Below are 16174 nucleotides of genomic sequence, written 5' to 3'. Positions count from 1 at the left end.
GTCAGGTAAAGACACTGGGGAGATGGCTGTCAGTATATATTCAATAAATGCACAAGTTTATGTTGATATTTTGGACACTTTTCTTATCCCACCAATTGAAAGAATATTTGGGGATGATGAAATCATTTTTCAAGATGATAATGCATCCTGCCATATAGGAAAGACTGGGAAAACATTCCTTGAAAAAAGACACATAAGGTCAATGTCATGGCCTGCAAATAGTCCGGATCTCAATCCAATTGAAAGTCTTTGGTGGAGGTTGAAGAAAATCGTCCATGACAAGGCTCCAACCTGCAAAGCTGATCTGGCAACAGCAGTCAGAGAAAGTTGGAGCCACATTGATGAAGAGTCCTGTGTGACACTCATTAAGTCCATGCCTCAGAGACTGCAAGCTGTTATAAAAGCCAGCGGTGGTGCAACAAAATACTAGTGATGGAGTGTTTTTTATTGGTTTGATTTTCATGATTCCATAATTTTTTCCTCAGAATTGAGTGATTCCATAATTTTTCCCTATGCTTGGTTTAAAAAAGTAACCATTACTGACTACTACATTTTTTGTTCTTGATTTCTTTTAGTGTTTCTTAAAGCCAGAAAGTTGCCATTTGAATTGACTTTAGTTTTGTGCCATGTCTGTGATTTCCTTTTTTTTTCTACAAAATTAAACAACTGAATGAACATCCTCCAAGGCTAGTGATTCCATAATTTTTTTTTATGAAGGTGATTTGAACTTTTGTGTGGTTTTGTTTTTCTTTCTTTGTTAGTCCCCTTAGGGGACCTGAAGCTGAGCAAAATCACAAGCTCCTATGAAGGCAGAGCGCTGCCTGCGGCTGTTTAAAGCACATGACGGCTGAAATTTTCTTTTTTTATAAGCCCTATCTATGAAGGTGGAAATAACCCTTTTAAATGAAATTTAATCTCTTAATTTTTAGAATTCTTAAATTTTTGGAGTCCACCTATGTGCCACCAGCCTACATTTCTGAGATGGAGAAAGTTGCAAAACAGGGGGACACCGTTCTGGTGTCCGGAATGAAGACTGGAAGCTCCAAACTGCGGGCAAAAATTTTGGAACCAGTATATGAGGCAAGTGGATGGGAAACTGGGGGAGAGGGGCAGCATTTTTTGTGATTTCTACATGAATTTCCGTGTAATACACAAGGGTTTTTGTGAGTTTTGTGTTTTTATGTTGCGTTACAGAATGTTAATCCGGCAGAAGTCCGACTCCTTATCCTAGAAAACATTCTCCTTTATCCGGCGTCTGATATTTATTTGCTTGTTGGTTCCTCCATAAAATACAAAGTGCAGAAAATCAAACAGGGAAAAATCACAGGTAAGCTTTTCTGATCCAGGACATCGATGTAAATAATATTTTTTGTCATGTTTGCAGCCTTAAAGTGAATCTGTCAGCAGGATGTCACCCACCCCCCCCCCCCCCATAAACTATTTATCTGCACAAGTGGCTCTTTCAAAGACCAGTCCAGAAATAACTTTGCATAGCCGGTCCGTTCTTCTGTTTCTCAGTGTTTGAATAGATATGGAAATGAAGCTGTAGAGCAGTGGTTCCCAAACTCCAGTCCTCGCGGACCCCAACAGGTCATGTTTTCAGGATGTCCTTAGTATTTCACAGGTGATGGAAGTATCATCAAGGCATCAGGAATTATCTCACATGTGTAACACTATGGAAATCCTGAAAACATGACCTGTTGGGGTCCGCGAGGACTGGAGTTTGGGAACCACTGCTGTAGAGCTATGGTAGATCTGAAGCCTATGTCACTCCAGCTCTATTCCTCACACAACATTGCCACCTCCTGCTGTTAACCTGTTAAATTCCACTGTTAATCTCTGACAGCTGCATGAAAAATACGCCGGCATAAGGGTATGTCATTCTATGCTCTCACCCCTGCCTTGTGACATGATTGTCGGGCGTTGATGGGTTGCTTAGCAACCGGGATTCTGATGAAGACCTCCGTGCCTTCCATTACAGAGCTCTGTAGCTGGGCTTCAAAGGAGACCATGATTGTTGCTGTGTTGTTGTTTTTTTTTTTTTTGTTTTTTTGCATTTGATTACACCTTCACATTTGTAAGCATTGTAAAGGCCTTTTCAATTCTGTTCTTCTCTCTCCAGATTTAGCCATGCCGTCTGATCAATACGCTTTCCAGCTCCAGAATCAGGTTCCGTCTCACGGGGGCTATGAGGATAGACCTGTGGCTAGGCTGGACCAGGGGACGTCTACTGTGACAGCGTTTCAAAAGGGCCAAACCAGCATAGTGCTGCTTCATAAAAATATCCTTGTGCGATGGCTTCCTGCGATTTCTACATTTCAGATGTCTTCGTAGCTCGCCCCATATAACTTGTGTCCTCAGGCAACGTCCTGGGGGGGTGGGCTTGATAACGTCCCCGGGGGGGTGGGGGTGGGCTTGATAACGTCCCCGGGGGGGTGGGAGTGGGCTTGATAACGTCCCCGGGGGGGTGGGAGTGGGCTTAATAACGTCCCCGGAGGGGGAGGGGAGTGGGCTTGACAACGTCCTGGGGGGGGTGGAGGTGGGCTTAACAGCGTCCCTGGGGGGTTGGGGGTGGGCATGGCAAAGTCCCTGGGGTTAGGGGGGAACTTGGCAACGTCCCCAAGAGAGGGGGAGGGAGCTCAGCAATGTCCCCAGGGCTCACCAAAACAAACAGTATTGTACTGTAGTGAGCTACAGATGGCCTGTGTGCCGTGTACCGTCCAGAAGTGGGATCGTGCAGTCAGATCTAACACAAACAGCTCTGTGTGAGCAGCCGGGACAAAATCCTTTAAGTGTTTGTAATAGTGGCCGATTATCATGGCAGGCTGCCACCAGCCGCACAGATTTGGCCGCCTTTATAGTTTTGACGTAATTATGCAGAAAATAGTTTAGTGCTAGATAATATTTACAGAGCAGAAATGTAAACTGAAAATTATGGGGAGTTATTGATTCTAAAAATTGTAGTGTTTTTTTTTTTTTTTTTTTTTTTTGTTTTGTTACAGACCAGTAATAATTTTCCTGCTAAAATTTAGATGATCTAGAAGTTGAGGGTTTGACCGCCTGAAAGCAGCACATTTGTCCTCCATGGAAATGGAGCGCAATACTTAATGTACTCTCCATTCATTTACTATAGGACTGAGCTTGACTCTCAACAGTCCCATTGAGAATGAATGGAGCAATGGTCAAGCATGTGCACTGCGGCTCCATTCTAATGGGGATCGAAGTTCCCTCATTCTGCCGATCGGTGCAGATCCCACCATTCAGTAACTTGTCACCTATCCCGTGGATAACTGATAATGTTTTTTCACTTCTTTTTTTTTTTTTTTTTTTTTTTATTTAAAGCGGTTGTTTTGGTTTGGATTGCTCCACTCACTTCTCAGATAGCTTGGGTACCAAAATATCATCCAATTTAAAGTGAGTACTCATTCTTTAAAGGGATCTGTCAGCAAGATTGTACCATGTAATCTGAGAGCAGAATAATGCAGGGGCAGAGAAGCTGATTACAGCGATGTATCACTTACTGGGCTGCTTGCTGTAGTTTTCATAGAATTCCTGTTTTCTCTGCTGTAGATCTAGCAGAGCTCAAATGCTGAGCTGTGTATAACCACGCCCACACCACTGATTGGCAGCTTCCTGTTTACACTGTGCAGAAACTACCAATCAGTGGTGGAGGCGGAGTTACACAGATTAGCCTGACTTTCTTGTACCTGACACCTAATCCTGTAGTGATAATCTCCTGCTGATAAAACACTGATTGTATTGAAACTACAGCACACAGCCCAATAAGTGACACATCCCTGAAATCAGACTTTCTTGCCCTATACTTTGCTGCTCTCTGATTAAACAGTAAAAAGCTGCTGACAACTACATTTACACCATCTGCTTTCTGTATAAAAGCCCCAGCAATAATTCAGATAGCTAATTGGACATTTAAATGCCCAACTCATTGAAATCGTCAGAATCCACGTGTCGCTAACCTGAAAACCCTGTCAGGTCCATTGGGCCTCCCTAAGACTCAATATATGACGTCGACCAAGAGAAGGATTGGTCATGTTTAACTTCAACACCTGGTTGTTTTGTTCTGTGGGAGATAAGCTCCATGCTCGTTCACAATTTTCTTTGCCGTATGAGATTAAGCATGGCTGGCTGCTTCTGCTTGTGTTGCAGCTCAACCACGGTGAAGTCACGCAGGCGATTGACAAGGGTGCAGAACAAAGTAGTCACCTCTTAAGGGTTTCTTAATAAACAGCTTTTTATGTAGCCAAAAAGCTTTGTCCAGATGTTTGCTGTAGGTCAATAGAAACATGCAGTAACCCCCACTCACATTATCCCCAACTCTGGGGACAACTTTTAATGTAAAGAAAGCCTTTGAACCCTTGCCATTCTTGTAGAAATCCCTTTTGCTGTTCTTGAGAAATGGACAGTTGAAGTTGTATGCTAATGAGCTACAAGTGCAGTGGGCGAGCGCTGCACTTACAGCTCTCCTGCATCTCTCCCTATTCCATGCCCCCTGCCTGCCTCTCCTATTCCCAGTTAACTGCTTGCCTCTGACTGACAGGTCATTGAAACACCAGTGACTTAGAAATGGGAGACACAGAGGGTGGGGAATAGGCGGGACAGCTGTAAGAGCAGCGCCTGCCCACTGCACTTGCAGTTCATTAGCATACAAAATCAACTATGGATTTTTCAAAAACAGCAAAACGGATTCTTACAAGAAAGATAAGAATTTACTCAGCGTTAAAGGGAAGGTACCATTTCTGTAGATCATTAATAAATCAATGTAATTCAGCATAACATGCTGTTATAACCAAGTTTTGATTGCATTTGAAACCTATTTTGTGTGTTAAGGTACTGTCACACTTAGCGATGTACCAGCGATCCCGACCAGCAATATGACGCGGTCAGGATCACTGGTACATCGCTAAGTGGTCGCTAGTGAGCTGCCACACAGGCAGATCTCACTAGCGACATCTCTGGGGACGGGGGTCGCTACTTACCTGTCTCACCAGGCGATCCTGCGTCCTCCCTCCCGGCTCCATGCTCGTCTCTCCACAGGAAGAGCCGCAGGAAGCTGACGACGAGAAACAGTCCTGGATGTTGTCGCCCGATCAGCGATAACTAGCGGGGGAGCGGGTCGTAGGTAAGTATCAGACACAGCGATGTCACTAGCAATATCGCTATAACGTCACAAGTTATAGCGACATTGCTAGCGATATCTTAGTGTGACAGGACCTTTATAGGAGAAGGCAGTGGGGGCTGACATCTTGCTTTCACAGTAGCCACACAACACTTTCAGTGTCGTAATAGGCACCCCATGGTCATAGGAGATAACAGAAGGACTCTGATCCTGTCACTGCTGTGAACTGGGCACGCTTCTGTGGGCTGCACAATTCACAGTAGTTGGGAGTGTTCTGCTGCCATTTTCATGGAGCCCTCGGATCTGCTAACAAACAGTACTGCTTCCAGCAGAACAAATCCTAGATTGATAGGAGTAAAATATGGGAAAAATATGCAGGCAGAGTATCCAAGACATCAAGGAGGAACAGTGTACCATCAGCATTATCAGAGCTGTGTTTCATCCATCAGTAAGATTAGATAAGGAGCTGCAGTGAATGGTCAGACATTGTGGAGGGGGGGGGATGAGAGAGACATAATGAAGACTGATGGGTGAGAGACAGTAAAGACCCCGTTACACACTGCGATATCGCTAGCAATATCGCTGTAAAGTCACTGATTTTGTGACGTTGCAGCGATATTGCTAGCAATATCGCTGCATGTGATACTTACCTCCGACCGGCTCCCCCGCTGGTTATCGCTGATCGCGCGAGAAGCTCCTGGACCATTCCTCGTCGGCCACTTCCTGCTGGGCTTCCTATGGCGCCGACGAGCGACGCGTGGAGCCGGGCGGGAGGACGCAGGATCGCCGCGTCCGACAGGTAAGTAGCGATCCCCGACCACCGCTATGTCGCTGGTGAGATCTGCCTGTGTGGCAGCTCACTAGCGACCACCTAGCGATGTACCAGCGATCCTGACCGCGTCATATCGCTAGTCGGGATCGCTGGTGCATCGCTAGGTGTAACGGTACCCTAAGTGGTAATAGCAGATCACAGGGCAGTCACCCACAAAATGGCACTGCCCTGTGATGCTACTCTTCATTCTGCCCCAGGGGTACTAGACCACCCAAAAGGGGAGGTAAATGGTGATGTCAGCAGTTACTACCCCAATTTTCCAGCTAATTCTCCCCTTAGTGATATATACACATACAGTACAGACCAAAAGTTTGGACACCTTTTCATTCAAGGAGTTTTCTTTATTTTCATGACTGAAAATTGTAGATTCACTGTGAAGGCATCAAACTATGAATTAACACATGTGGAATTATATAATTACCAAAAAAGTGTGAAACAACTGAAAATATGTCTTATATTCTAGGTTCTTCAAAGTAGCCACCTTTTGCTTTGATTACTGCTTTGCACACTCTTGGCATTCTCTTGATGAGCTTCAAGAGGTAGTCACCGGAAATGGTCTTCCAAAAGACTTGAAGGAGTTCCCAGAGATGCTTAGCACTTGTTGGCCCTTTTGCCTTCACTCTGCCGTCCAGCTCACCCCAAACCATCTTGATTGGGTTCAGGTCTGGTGACTGTGGAGGCCAGGTCACCTGGCGTAGCACCCCATCACTCTCCTTCTTGGTCAAATAGCCCTTACACAGCCTGGAGGTGTGTTTGGGGTCATGGAATAGCATGCTGCTGTAAGATGCTGTGGTAGCCATGCTGGTTCAGTATGCCTTCAATTTTAAATAAATCCCCAACAGTGTCACCAGCAAAGCACCATCACACCTCCTCCTCCATGCTTCTCTGTCGGAACCAGGCATGTAGAGTCCATCCGTTCACCTTTTCTGCGTCGCACAAAGACACGGTGGTTGGAACCAAAGATCTCAAATTTGGACTCATCAGACCAAAGCACAGATTTCCACTGATCTAATGTCCATTCCTTGTGTTCTTTAGCCCAAACAAGTCTCTTCTGCTTGTTGCCTGTCCTTAGCAGTGGTTTCCTAGCAGCTATTTTACCATGAAGGCCTGCTGCACAAAGTCTCCTCTTAACAGTTGTAGAGATGCGTCTGCTGCTAGAACTCTGTGTGGCATTGACCTGGTCTCTAATCTGAGCTGCTGTTAACCTGCGATTTCTGAGGCTGGTGACTCGGATGAACTTATCCTCTGCAGCAGAGGTGACTCTTGGTCTTCCTTTTCTGGGCCGGTCCTCATGTGAGCCAGTTTCTTTGTAGTGCTTGATGGTTTTTGCCTCTGAACTTGGGGACACTTTCAAAGTTTTCCCAATTTTTCGTTCTGACTGACCTTCCTTAAAGTAATAATGGCCACTCGTATTTCTTTACTTAGCTGCTTTTTTCTTGCCATAATACACATTATTATTCAGTAGGACTATCAGCTGTGTATCCACCAGACTTCTTCACAACACAACTGATGGTCCCAACCCCATTTATAAGGCAAGAAATCCCACTTATAAAACCTGACAGGGCACACCTGTGAACTGAAAACCATTTCCGGTGACTACCTCTTGAAGCTCATCAAGAGATTGCCGAGAGTGTGCAAAGCAGTAATCAAAGCAAAGGTGGCTAATTTGAAGAACCTAGAATATAAGACATATTTTCAGTTGTTTCACACTTTTTTGCTAATTATATAATTCCACATGTGTTAATTCATAGTTTTGATTCCTTCAGAGCGAATCTACAATTTTCATAGTCCTGAAAATAAAGAAAACTCTTTGAATGATAAGGTGTGTCCAAACTTTTGGTCTGTACTGTGTGTGTGTGTAATATATATATATATATATATATATATATATATATATATATATAATCTATCTCAATGTGTGTGTATGATTGTATGTATCTGTGTGTCCGGGAGTGGCATCTGCTCCGTCGCAGCTACAGCCAGAAAATTTGGCACAGTCACACGTCTGGACCCCGAGAGCGTCATAGGCTATGTTGTGAGGCGAAATTTTAACCCCGCGCGTTCCAATTCAACAAACAATTTTGCCTATTATTATTTCTATGGTGTAATCGTCCTTCTGTAAAGCTGGAAATAATTTATTACTGTGCCAACACAGGCTGCAGGGGAGCCCAGTATCACACAGGATAGGATTAGATACACGGCTCAGCAGTCAGTATCACACAGAATAGAATTAGATACACAGCTCAGCAGACAGTATCACACAGGATAGGAAGAGATAAACGGCTCAGTAGACAGTATCACACAGGATAGGATTAATGTGGTCAGACAATCCGCGCTGCGAAACACTTAAAACTCGGATTATTAATACAGTGGTCTTTATTCTACGCGTTTCAGAGTCTCACAGAACTCCTTCCTCAGGAAAAAACTGGTGTTTTTTTTCCTGAGGAAGGAGTTCTGTGAGACTCTGAAACGCGTAGAATAAAGACCACTGTATTAATAATCCGAGCTTTTAGTGATTTGCAGCGCGGATTGTCTGACCACATTTTTCCTATTCTGAATCTTCTATGTTGGTCCCTTGTGGATCTGTGGTTCTGCAGCAGCGAATCCTCCATTGCCTGTTACAAAACTCCATTTGGTCAGTGTATTGCTTGCAATTGTTATCTGCACACCGGATAATGCACTATTGCGCTATTTCTCTTTTACAGGAATCTTAGGATAGGATTAGATACACGGCTCAGCGCACAGTATCACACAGAATAGTATTAGATACACGGCTCAGCAGACAGTATCACACAGAATAGGATTAGATACACGGCCCAGCAGTCAGTATCACACATGATAGGATTAGATGCACGGTTTTTATGTGCAATATAATCATTATAATTTGCTATAACTAACCACAGTTGGTTACTATGCCCAGGCAACGCCGGGCTCTTCAGCTAGTGTATATGTGTGTGTGTATGTATGTATGTGTGTATGTGTATATATATATATATATATATATATATATGTGTATATAGGATTGACTGTCGTGGAAGGGGACCGGAGAAAGTGAAGGTGCCACCAGTTTTCTTGTAGTGTTTTTTTTCTGAAATTAGCCTTAAAATAGTAATTAAAATGTATTAATGCAATGTTTGCACACATTTCTATATGAAAAATAAAAAAAAAATATATATATATATTTTTTTAATTTTTCATATAGAAATGTGTGCAAACATTGCATTAATACATTTTAATTACTATTTTAAGGCTAATTTCAGAAAAAAAACACTACAAGAAAACTGGTGGCACCTTCACTTTCTCCGGTCCCCTTCCACGACAGTCACCTTGGAGGTTGTCTCCCCGCCCTAATGGGGGACAGGACACACAAAGATGTTAAATAACCCTCCCCTTCCTGCTACCTCCAGTATTTATCCTGTCCCCCAGTGGGGCATGAAGAGGTTACAGAAGGGGCTGCCGTGGCCAGCGAGTGGAGTTCCTACATACTCAAAGCTGGGCAGCCGAGGTCGGGGGGTTCGCCTCTCCTCCTCCGTGTTGCTGCTCCCGTCTCCACCTCCCGGTGTGACTTGGGACTTGTCCGCCCCTCCCGCGCCCCCCGGGGCAAAGCGGGGCGGTATAGTGCTGGCCGGGGTCCTCCCGTTAGCTCCCCGGCTTCCTCCTTCCTCCCACGCTGCTGTATGAGATTGCTTCATCAGATACCGGAGGTTCAAGATGGAGTCAGTAAAATCGGCAATCCCTCTTATTGGGCAGGGCTGGCTGATGGCTACGATAGACCTAAGGGACGCTTATTACCATGTCCTAATTCATCCGGATCACCGGAAGTTCCTGAGGTTCGCGGTGTCCCACAACTAAGGGATCAGCCATCTCCAGTTCAACGCCCTTCCATTCGGCGTATTCCCGGCACCAAGGGTATTTACGAAAATTATGAGGGAAGCAGTCATTTCTATCCGTCTTCAGGGAATATGCATCGTTCCATATTTAGACGATCTGCTCATTATCTCTCCGTCGGTATCCCGGCTGAACCAGATTGTGTCAAAGACCCTGCAGATGCTCGAATCCCTAGGTTGGATACCGAATCTCCAGAAGTCGAACCTTCATCCTTCCCCAAGGAAAAAATTCCTGGGGATCCTCTTAGATTCGGAAAAGAGGATGTCCTTTCTTCCCGAGGATCGTCAATCAGACCTTCGTTGGAGAATAATCCGATTCAGAGAACAAAGGACACCGACTCTGAGGGACGCCATGTCTATCCTGGATTCCGTGACCGTGTATTCAGGCGGTATCCTGGGCACAGGCACATACGCAAATCCTTCTGTCATACGTCCTGGAAAACGCAAGGAAGTAGCCAAACAACCTGTCAAAAAGGATTCCACTTCCAGGACATGTAAAATCGGCCCTCTTGTGGTGGCTGAATTACCGGAACTTGACACGAGGAATAAACTGGGACCAGCTTCCTCTGAAAATACTCTGTACCCCGATGCCAGTGTGAGAGGTTGGGGAGCCGTGGTGGAGGAGTCTTACTTCCAGGGACAATGGTCCCAGAACATAAGAACCAGATCCTCAAATCTAAGGGAATTGAAGGCAGTGGAAGAAGCACTAAAAGCCGCTTCATCCCTTATCCAGAACCATCACGCCTGGATATACTCCGACAACATAACCACAGTAGCATATCTCAGACACCAGGGGGGCACGAAGTATGCCAGTCTGAAGACAGTGGCAAAAAGAATCTTCCTATGGGCAGAAAAACATATTATCCATCTCCGCGGTACACCTGAAGGGGTCGGAAAACATCCAGGCGGACTTCCTAAGCAGGAAGGACGTCCATCCGGGAGAGTGGTGTCTGAATCAGGAGGTCTTCCAGGCTCTGACCTTAAGATGGGGAGACCCAGAAGTCGACCTATTTGCGAATGCTCAAAGCGCGAAAACAGCAACCTATTTCTCCCTCGGTCCCACGTACGGAGCCCGGGGGACGGATGCGTTCGCTCATCCATGGGTCTTCAGACTGGCCTACGCCTTTCCACCAATCCCTATGTTAGCAAGGACACTGCAGAAAATCATATCAGACAGAGTCACGACAATCCTGGTGCCTCCAATGTGGCCAGGACGGAGCTGGTACAGCACCCTGTTGGACATGGCCCTGGAAGGTCCCTTGCTTCTACCCCAAAAGACCGACCTCCTTTTCCAGGGTCCCTTACTGCACCCAAACCCCAGCAAACTGAGTCTAACGGCTTGGTTATTGAGGCCAGCATTCTGAGGGCCAAAGGGCTATCGGATGAAGTAATCCGGACCCTTCAAAAAAGTAGAAAGCCGGTAACTAATGCCATATATGGCAAAATATGGAAGAAATTTTCTTCCTGGTGTCTTCCTAAGGTCCCTGACCCCTTCCATGCCAATATTACCAAGGTCCTAGATTTCCTGCAAATGGGTTAGAGCTAGGACTTACTCCAAGCACACTAAGGGTTCAAGTATCTGCCCTTAGTTCTTTTTTTGACCAAGACCTGGCCAGACACCATTGGGTTAAACGATTCATGACCGCTGCAAGTAGAATACGGCCTACACTCCCTAGTCTGGTTCCCCCCTGGGATCTTAATATAGTGCTGAATAGCCTAACACAGGCCCCGTTTGAGCCCCTGTCAGAAATTTCATTGAGGATCCTCACACTTAAAACAGTCTTTCTTGTAGAAAACACCACTGCTAGGCGGGTGGGGGAACTACAGGCCCTGTCGGTACAAGAACCATACCTCCTGCTGAACTCGGACAGTATAGTACTGTGCCTAGACCCCTCCTTTATGCCCAAAGTGGTGTCAGACTTCCATCGAGGTCAGGATATTGTGTTGCCCTCATTCTGCCCAAATCCTTCTAATACGAAGGAAGAAAGGTTTCACACCCTGGATGTTCGCAGGGTGGTCCTCCATTACCTTGAACTAACCAGGGATTGGAGAATTGACCAGAACCTGTTTATTCAGTATTCAGGACGAAATAAGGGAAAGAAGGCGGCAAAAAACACGATAGCAAGTTGGATCAAGCAGTCCATCTCCCTGGCATATTCATCAAGAGATCTCTCTCCCGAGATGCTAAAGGCCCACTCCACTCGATCAGTCGCTACATCCTGGGCAGCAAGAGGAAACGCGTCTTCGGAGCAGATATGCAGAGCTGCCACCTGGTCCTCTGTACACACCTTTACCAGACACTACAGACTGAATTTTAATAGGGATCTAACATTTGGAAGGCGCGTTCTGCAAGCCGTAGTCCTTCCCTAAAAATTAGTGTTGGTATAACTCCAAGGTGACTGCCGTGGAAGGTGACTGGAGAAAATAGAATTAGACTTACCGGTAATTCGGTTTCTAGGAACCTTCCACGACAGCACTAATTTCCCTCCCTATCTAATATCTTACCGGACGATTCCTGCTCTACTGGCGGTAACTATTCATGCTAGTATGTCCAGATAAAACACTGGAGGTAGCAGGAAGGGGAGGGTTATTTAACCTCTTTGTGTTTCCTGTCCCCCATTAGGGCGGGGAGACCACCTCCAAGGTGACTGTCGTGGAAGGTTCCTAGAAACCGAATTACCGGTAAGTGTAATTCTATTTTTAAAGCACCTTGTACACACATTCCATCACTGTGGGGTGTAATATTCTGATGACAACACCTTCCAATATTTATATTGCCATGATTTCTACCTTTTAATCCTGTTTTCCTTAATGATCTTGTACATATTCGTATGCAAGGTGCTTCCCGGCTGCCAAATGGTACCATCTATGTGGTTGAACCTGGATATTTAGGTAGCTATATTTGTCTTCTGTATCATGATTGCAGTTGTCCGTGCACATCACGTCTGGGTGGTCATTATCGTGCTTTTCAGGACCTTTTTTTTCTGGTTTAACATTGGATGCATTGTAATTTCTGATGACAATTGCAATCTCTAAAAAGTAATCATGAGCACTTGAGCCCTGCTGGAGCCAAGATGTCTGCCTTTCTGCTTGCCGGGGAGTAATGAATTCTTTTTAATTGCGAGTTTGAACCAGCAGCATGGTTGAGTTGCCGGTCCATACTGTGCGCTCTAGGATGGTGCCAACATGGACAACTTGTTTCTGTAGCGTCGGAGTGCAGAGGTAGCGACGCCGGCCGAATACAGCTATCTGCCCAGGCAACTGTCCACCACTGATGGACTACAATGGTGGCCAGTAACCTGGGAAACGAGAGCGGTAAGCAACAGAATTAAAACTCCATAAGTTCTTGAGAATGGAGAGAAATTCTAATAAAATTTTTTTGTAAAGTTGCTTTTTGCAAACACTTTGCAATTTTAACTATTAATGATACTGAGAAATTAGTTAATCAGTATATTTTTGGATTAATGGAGAAATCCCAAATACCTGGAGGCTGCTCACACAAATACTGGGGAACCTACAAACTCAGGGTAACTGATGGTTTTGTCAGTTTCTAGCTTAGGCTCTGTTTTGGGATATGTTTTTTTTCTTTTTTTTTTTTTTTAATTTTTGCTTTCTTTATACAGGTTTTACTGTCTACCCTGGTGACCGGTGGGTTCTTGAAGCTGGAAGATATTATGAAATAACCATTGATGTATATGACAAGTCTAGTAATAAGGTCCACTTGTCCGATGTAAGAATCTTAATTATTTACTGCCCTATTTCCCTCCTCTCCTTTAAGTTCTCTTAAAGGCGTATTTTGGTAAGATCTGTGAGGATCCCCTGAGACCACCAGAACTGTTCCTCTCTTTTAATGGAGTGCTGTGCATGCTTGACTGCCACTATATTCCCTATGGGACTACCGGAGACAGCTAGTCAAAAGCGTATCTTTGATCCTGAAGATAGGTGATAACTTTTTCTTTCACCCACAAAAGTGGTGCAAAAGCTTTGAAAAGTTGCAGTCACAGAGTTGGCCAGAATTGCTGCATTTTCACACCACTTTAGATCTGCTGAAATGGGCAACACATTTGCCGGTGTTTTCTGCACTAGAATGCTACTCCAGTCCATTGACTGGAGTAGCATTTCTAGCCCAGCCACGGAGGCGCATGACGCTTACTAGAGACACTAAACTCATGAAGTTGTGCGCATGCCGGTACTAATGAATCAGGCCCACTGTTTCCCCATCTTACAGATTTATGATGCTAACTCTGTCTATAGTGCTAAAAAATAATCTTTTGGACCAATGGAAATGGCTTCGTGAGTTGGAACACTTCTTTTTTTGCCTGTTTCTAATGCGGAGCAGTCAAATTCACTGTTCATTAGCAAGATATAGAGGACACATGGAAGAAGGTGTCTGCAAAGTTATTGTTTGGTGTCTGTAATTGTTACACCCAGAGATCAGCAAAGTTGAATACTTTTTGAGTTGCTTAACTGCACCATGAATCCCATGGATATGACAAGAGTTGAGAGGACGTTTCTTGCCTTAATTATTGATATATTTTATTTTTTTTAAGAATATCCGCATTGAAGCGAAGATACCTAAAGAATATTTTGATGTCTTGGAATCATCCCTGAATGGTTCGTACCATCGTGTGAAATCCTTGAAGAGCGGTCAGACAGTGATTGATGCGGCTCTCACTTGCATGGTTGATGAGGTGCGTAGCACTTATTGATTGATTTTTTTTTTTTTTTTTTTTTTCCCCCCTGTTTCAAATAAAAGGGGTTAAAAAAAAAACACGGTCCATACATGTATAAAGCAACGCTGTGTGCAATCCAATGTGTACAGAATAACAAAGAGTATCTTCTGTTTTAGGATGGGGGTGTTCATGTGTTGCCAAATCCAGTGCGGAATCAGCAGGAGGTGGAGATCTACACACCAATTACTCTGTCACCCAAAATCCTAACTTTCCCCTGGCAGCCGAGACCTGGAGCCTATCAGTATATAATTCAGGTATTCACTATTGTTTGCGTAATGGCTATGTGTCTCCTAGCCATTGGGATATCTATTGCACAGATGATTACACATGTGGTCAGAGCATTCTTCTAGCCATGTTTGCTACTTTGCCTTTGTTATATCGAGGATGTGCATCATGTTTAGTTGATTGTATATGAAAAAATACTTTTCTCTTTAAACTTTTAGACATAACTGATGACTTTTTTTTATTGCTGATTTCAAGGTACAAGGTGGAAGTGGTAACTTCTCCTGGTCCTCATCTAATAATGCCGTGGCCACTCTTACCGTCAAAGGTCTTATGACTACGGGAGACGACATAGGTGTCAGTGTTATACGAGCTCGAGATGTTCAGAATCCTCTACATTATGGAGAAATGAAGGTAAAGGGGGATAAAAAACAATGGGTCTAATTCTACACTTCCATACCCTCTATTGTCATCTACTTGCTGGTTTAATTTGGATATCATAGCTCTGTCTACAATGTAAAGATATCTAGTGCATCTGGTCTTAGAAAGAAGCCTGAACCACTAAAACATTTCTTAGGATATACACATCACTATTTACTTAGGGACTGTACACTTTTATAGTTTTTATTATATCAATATGCAGGTATGCTCGCACACAATTGTTAAAATTCATTGACGAGGCTCGTGGATGGGGCGGCCCAGTGGTGCGCTCGTGGATGGGGGCGGCCCAGTGGTGCGCTCGTGGATGGGGGCGGCCCGGTGGTGCGCTCGTGGATGGGGGCGGCCCGGTGGTGCGCTCGTGGATGGGGGCGGCCCGGTGGTGCGCTCGTGGATGGGGCGGCCCGGTGGTGCGCTCGTGGATGGGGCGGCCCGGTGGTGCGCTCGTGGATGGGGCGGCCCGGTGGTGCGCTCGTGGATGGGGCGGCCCGGGGGTGCGCCCGTGGATGGGGCGGCCCTGTGGTGCGCCCGTGGATGGGGCGGCCCTGTGGTGCGTTCGTGGATGGGGCGGCCCTGTGGTGCGCTCGTGGATGGGGCGGCCCTGTGGTGCGCTCGTGGATGGGGCGGCCCTGTGGTGCGCTCGTGGATGGGGCGGCCCTGTGGTGCGCTCGTGGATGGGGCGGCCCTGTGGTGCGCTCGTGGATGGGGCGGCCCTGTGGTGCGCTCGTGGATGGGGCGGCCCTGTGGTGCGCTCGTGGATGGGGCGGCCCAGTGGTGCGTTCTAGCAAAAGAAGAGACGGCACTTCAAGGTTGTGACATGTAGAGTGGGTTCCCAGAATCCTCCGTGGCCCCTCTCACAGTGAAAGTGGGTGATCACAAGATCTTGCTGTTTACAAAAATTCAGCGCTCCCCTTACCTTACTGAA

The 16174-nt window shown here is 45.5% G+C and overlaps 1 protein-coding gene across 1 annotated transcript in view; it reads left to right on the top strand.

The window, feature by feature from the left end:
• NUP210 (nucleoporin 210) overlaps positions 1-16174 on the top strand; it is a 150210-nt gene that overhangs the window by 14191 nt on the left and 119845 nt on the right. The window contains exons 5-12 of the mRNA XM_073574284.1: positions 930-1080; positions 1195-1327; positions 2123-2285; positions 12684-12748; positions 13480-13586; positions 14407-14547; positions 14706-14843; positions 15070-15225. Of these exons, the coding sequence (XP_073430385.1) occupies positions 930-1080; positions 1195-1327; positions 2123-2285; positions 12684-12748; positions 13480-13586; positions 14407-14547; positions 14706-14843; positions 15070-15225 (1054 nt within the window). The remainder of the gene's footprint in view (positions 1-929; positions 1081-1194; positions 1328-2122; positions 2286-12683; positions 12749-13479; positions 13587-14406; positions 14548-14705; positions 14844-15069; positions 15226-16174) is intronic.

This window comes from Dendrobates tinctorius, unplaced genomic scaffold (assembly GCF_039654945.1).
Source record: "Dendrobates tinctorius isolate UK_male_01 unplaced genomic scaffold, ASM3965494v1 ptg000038l, whole genome shotgun sequence".
Lineage (NCBI taxonomy): Eukaryota > Metazoa > Chordata > Amphibia > Anura > Dendrobatidae > Dendrobates > Dendrobates tinctorius.
The sequence above is the reverse complement of the archived record's forward strand: the minus strand, read 5'-3'. Positions and strand labels throughout refer to the sequence as shown.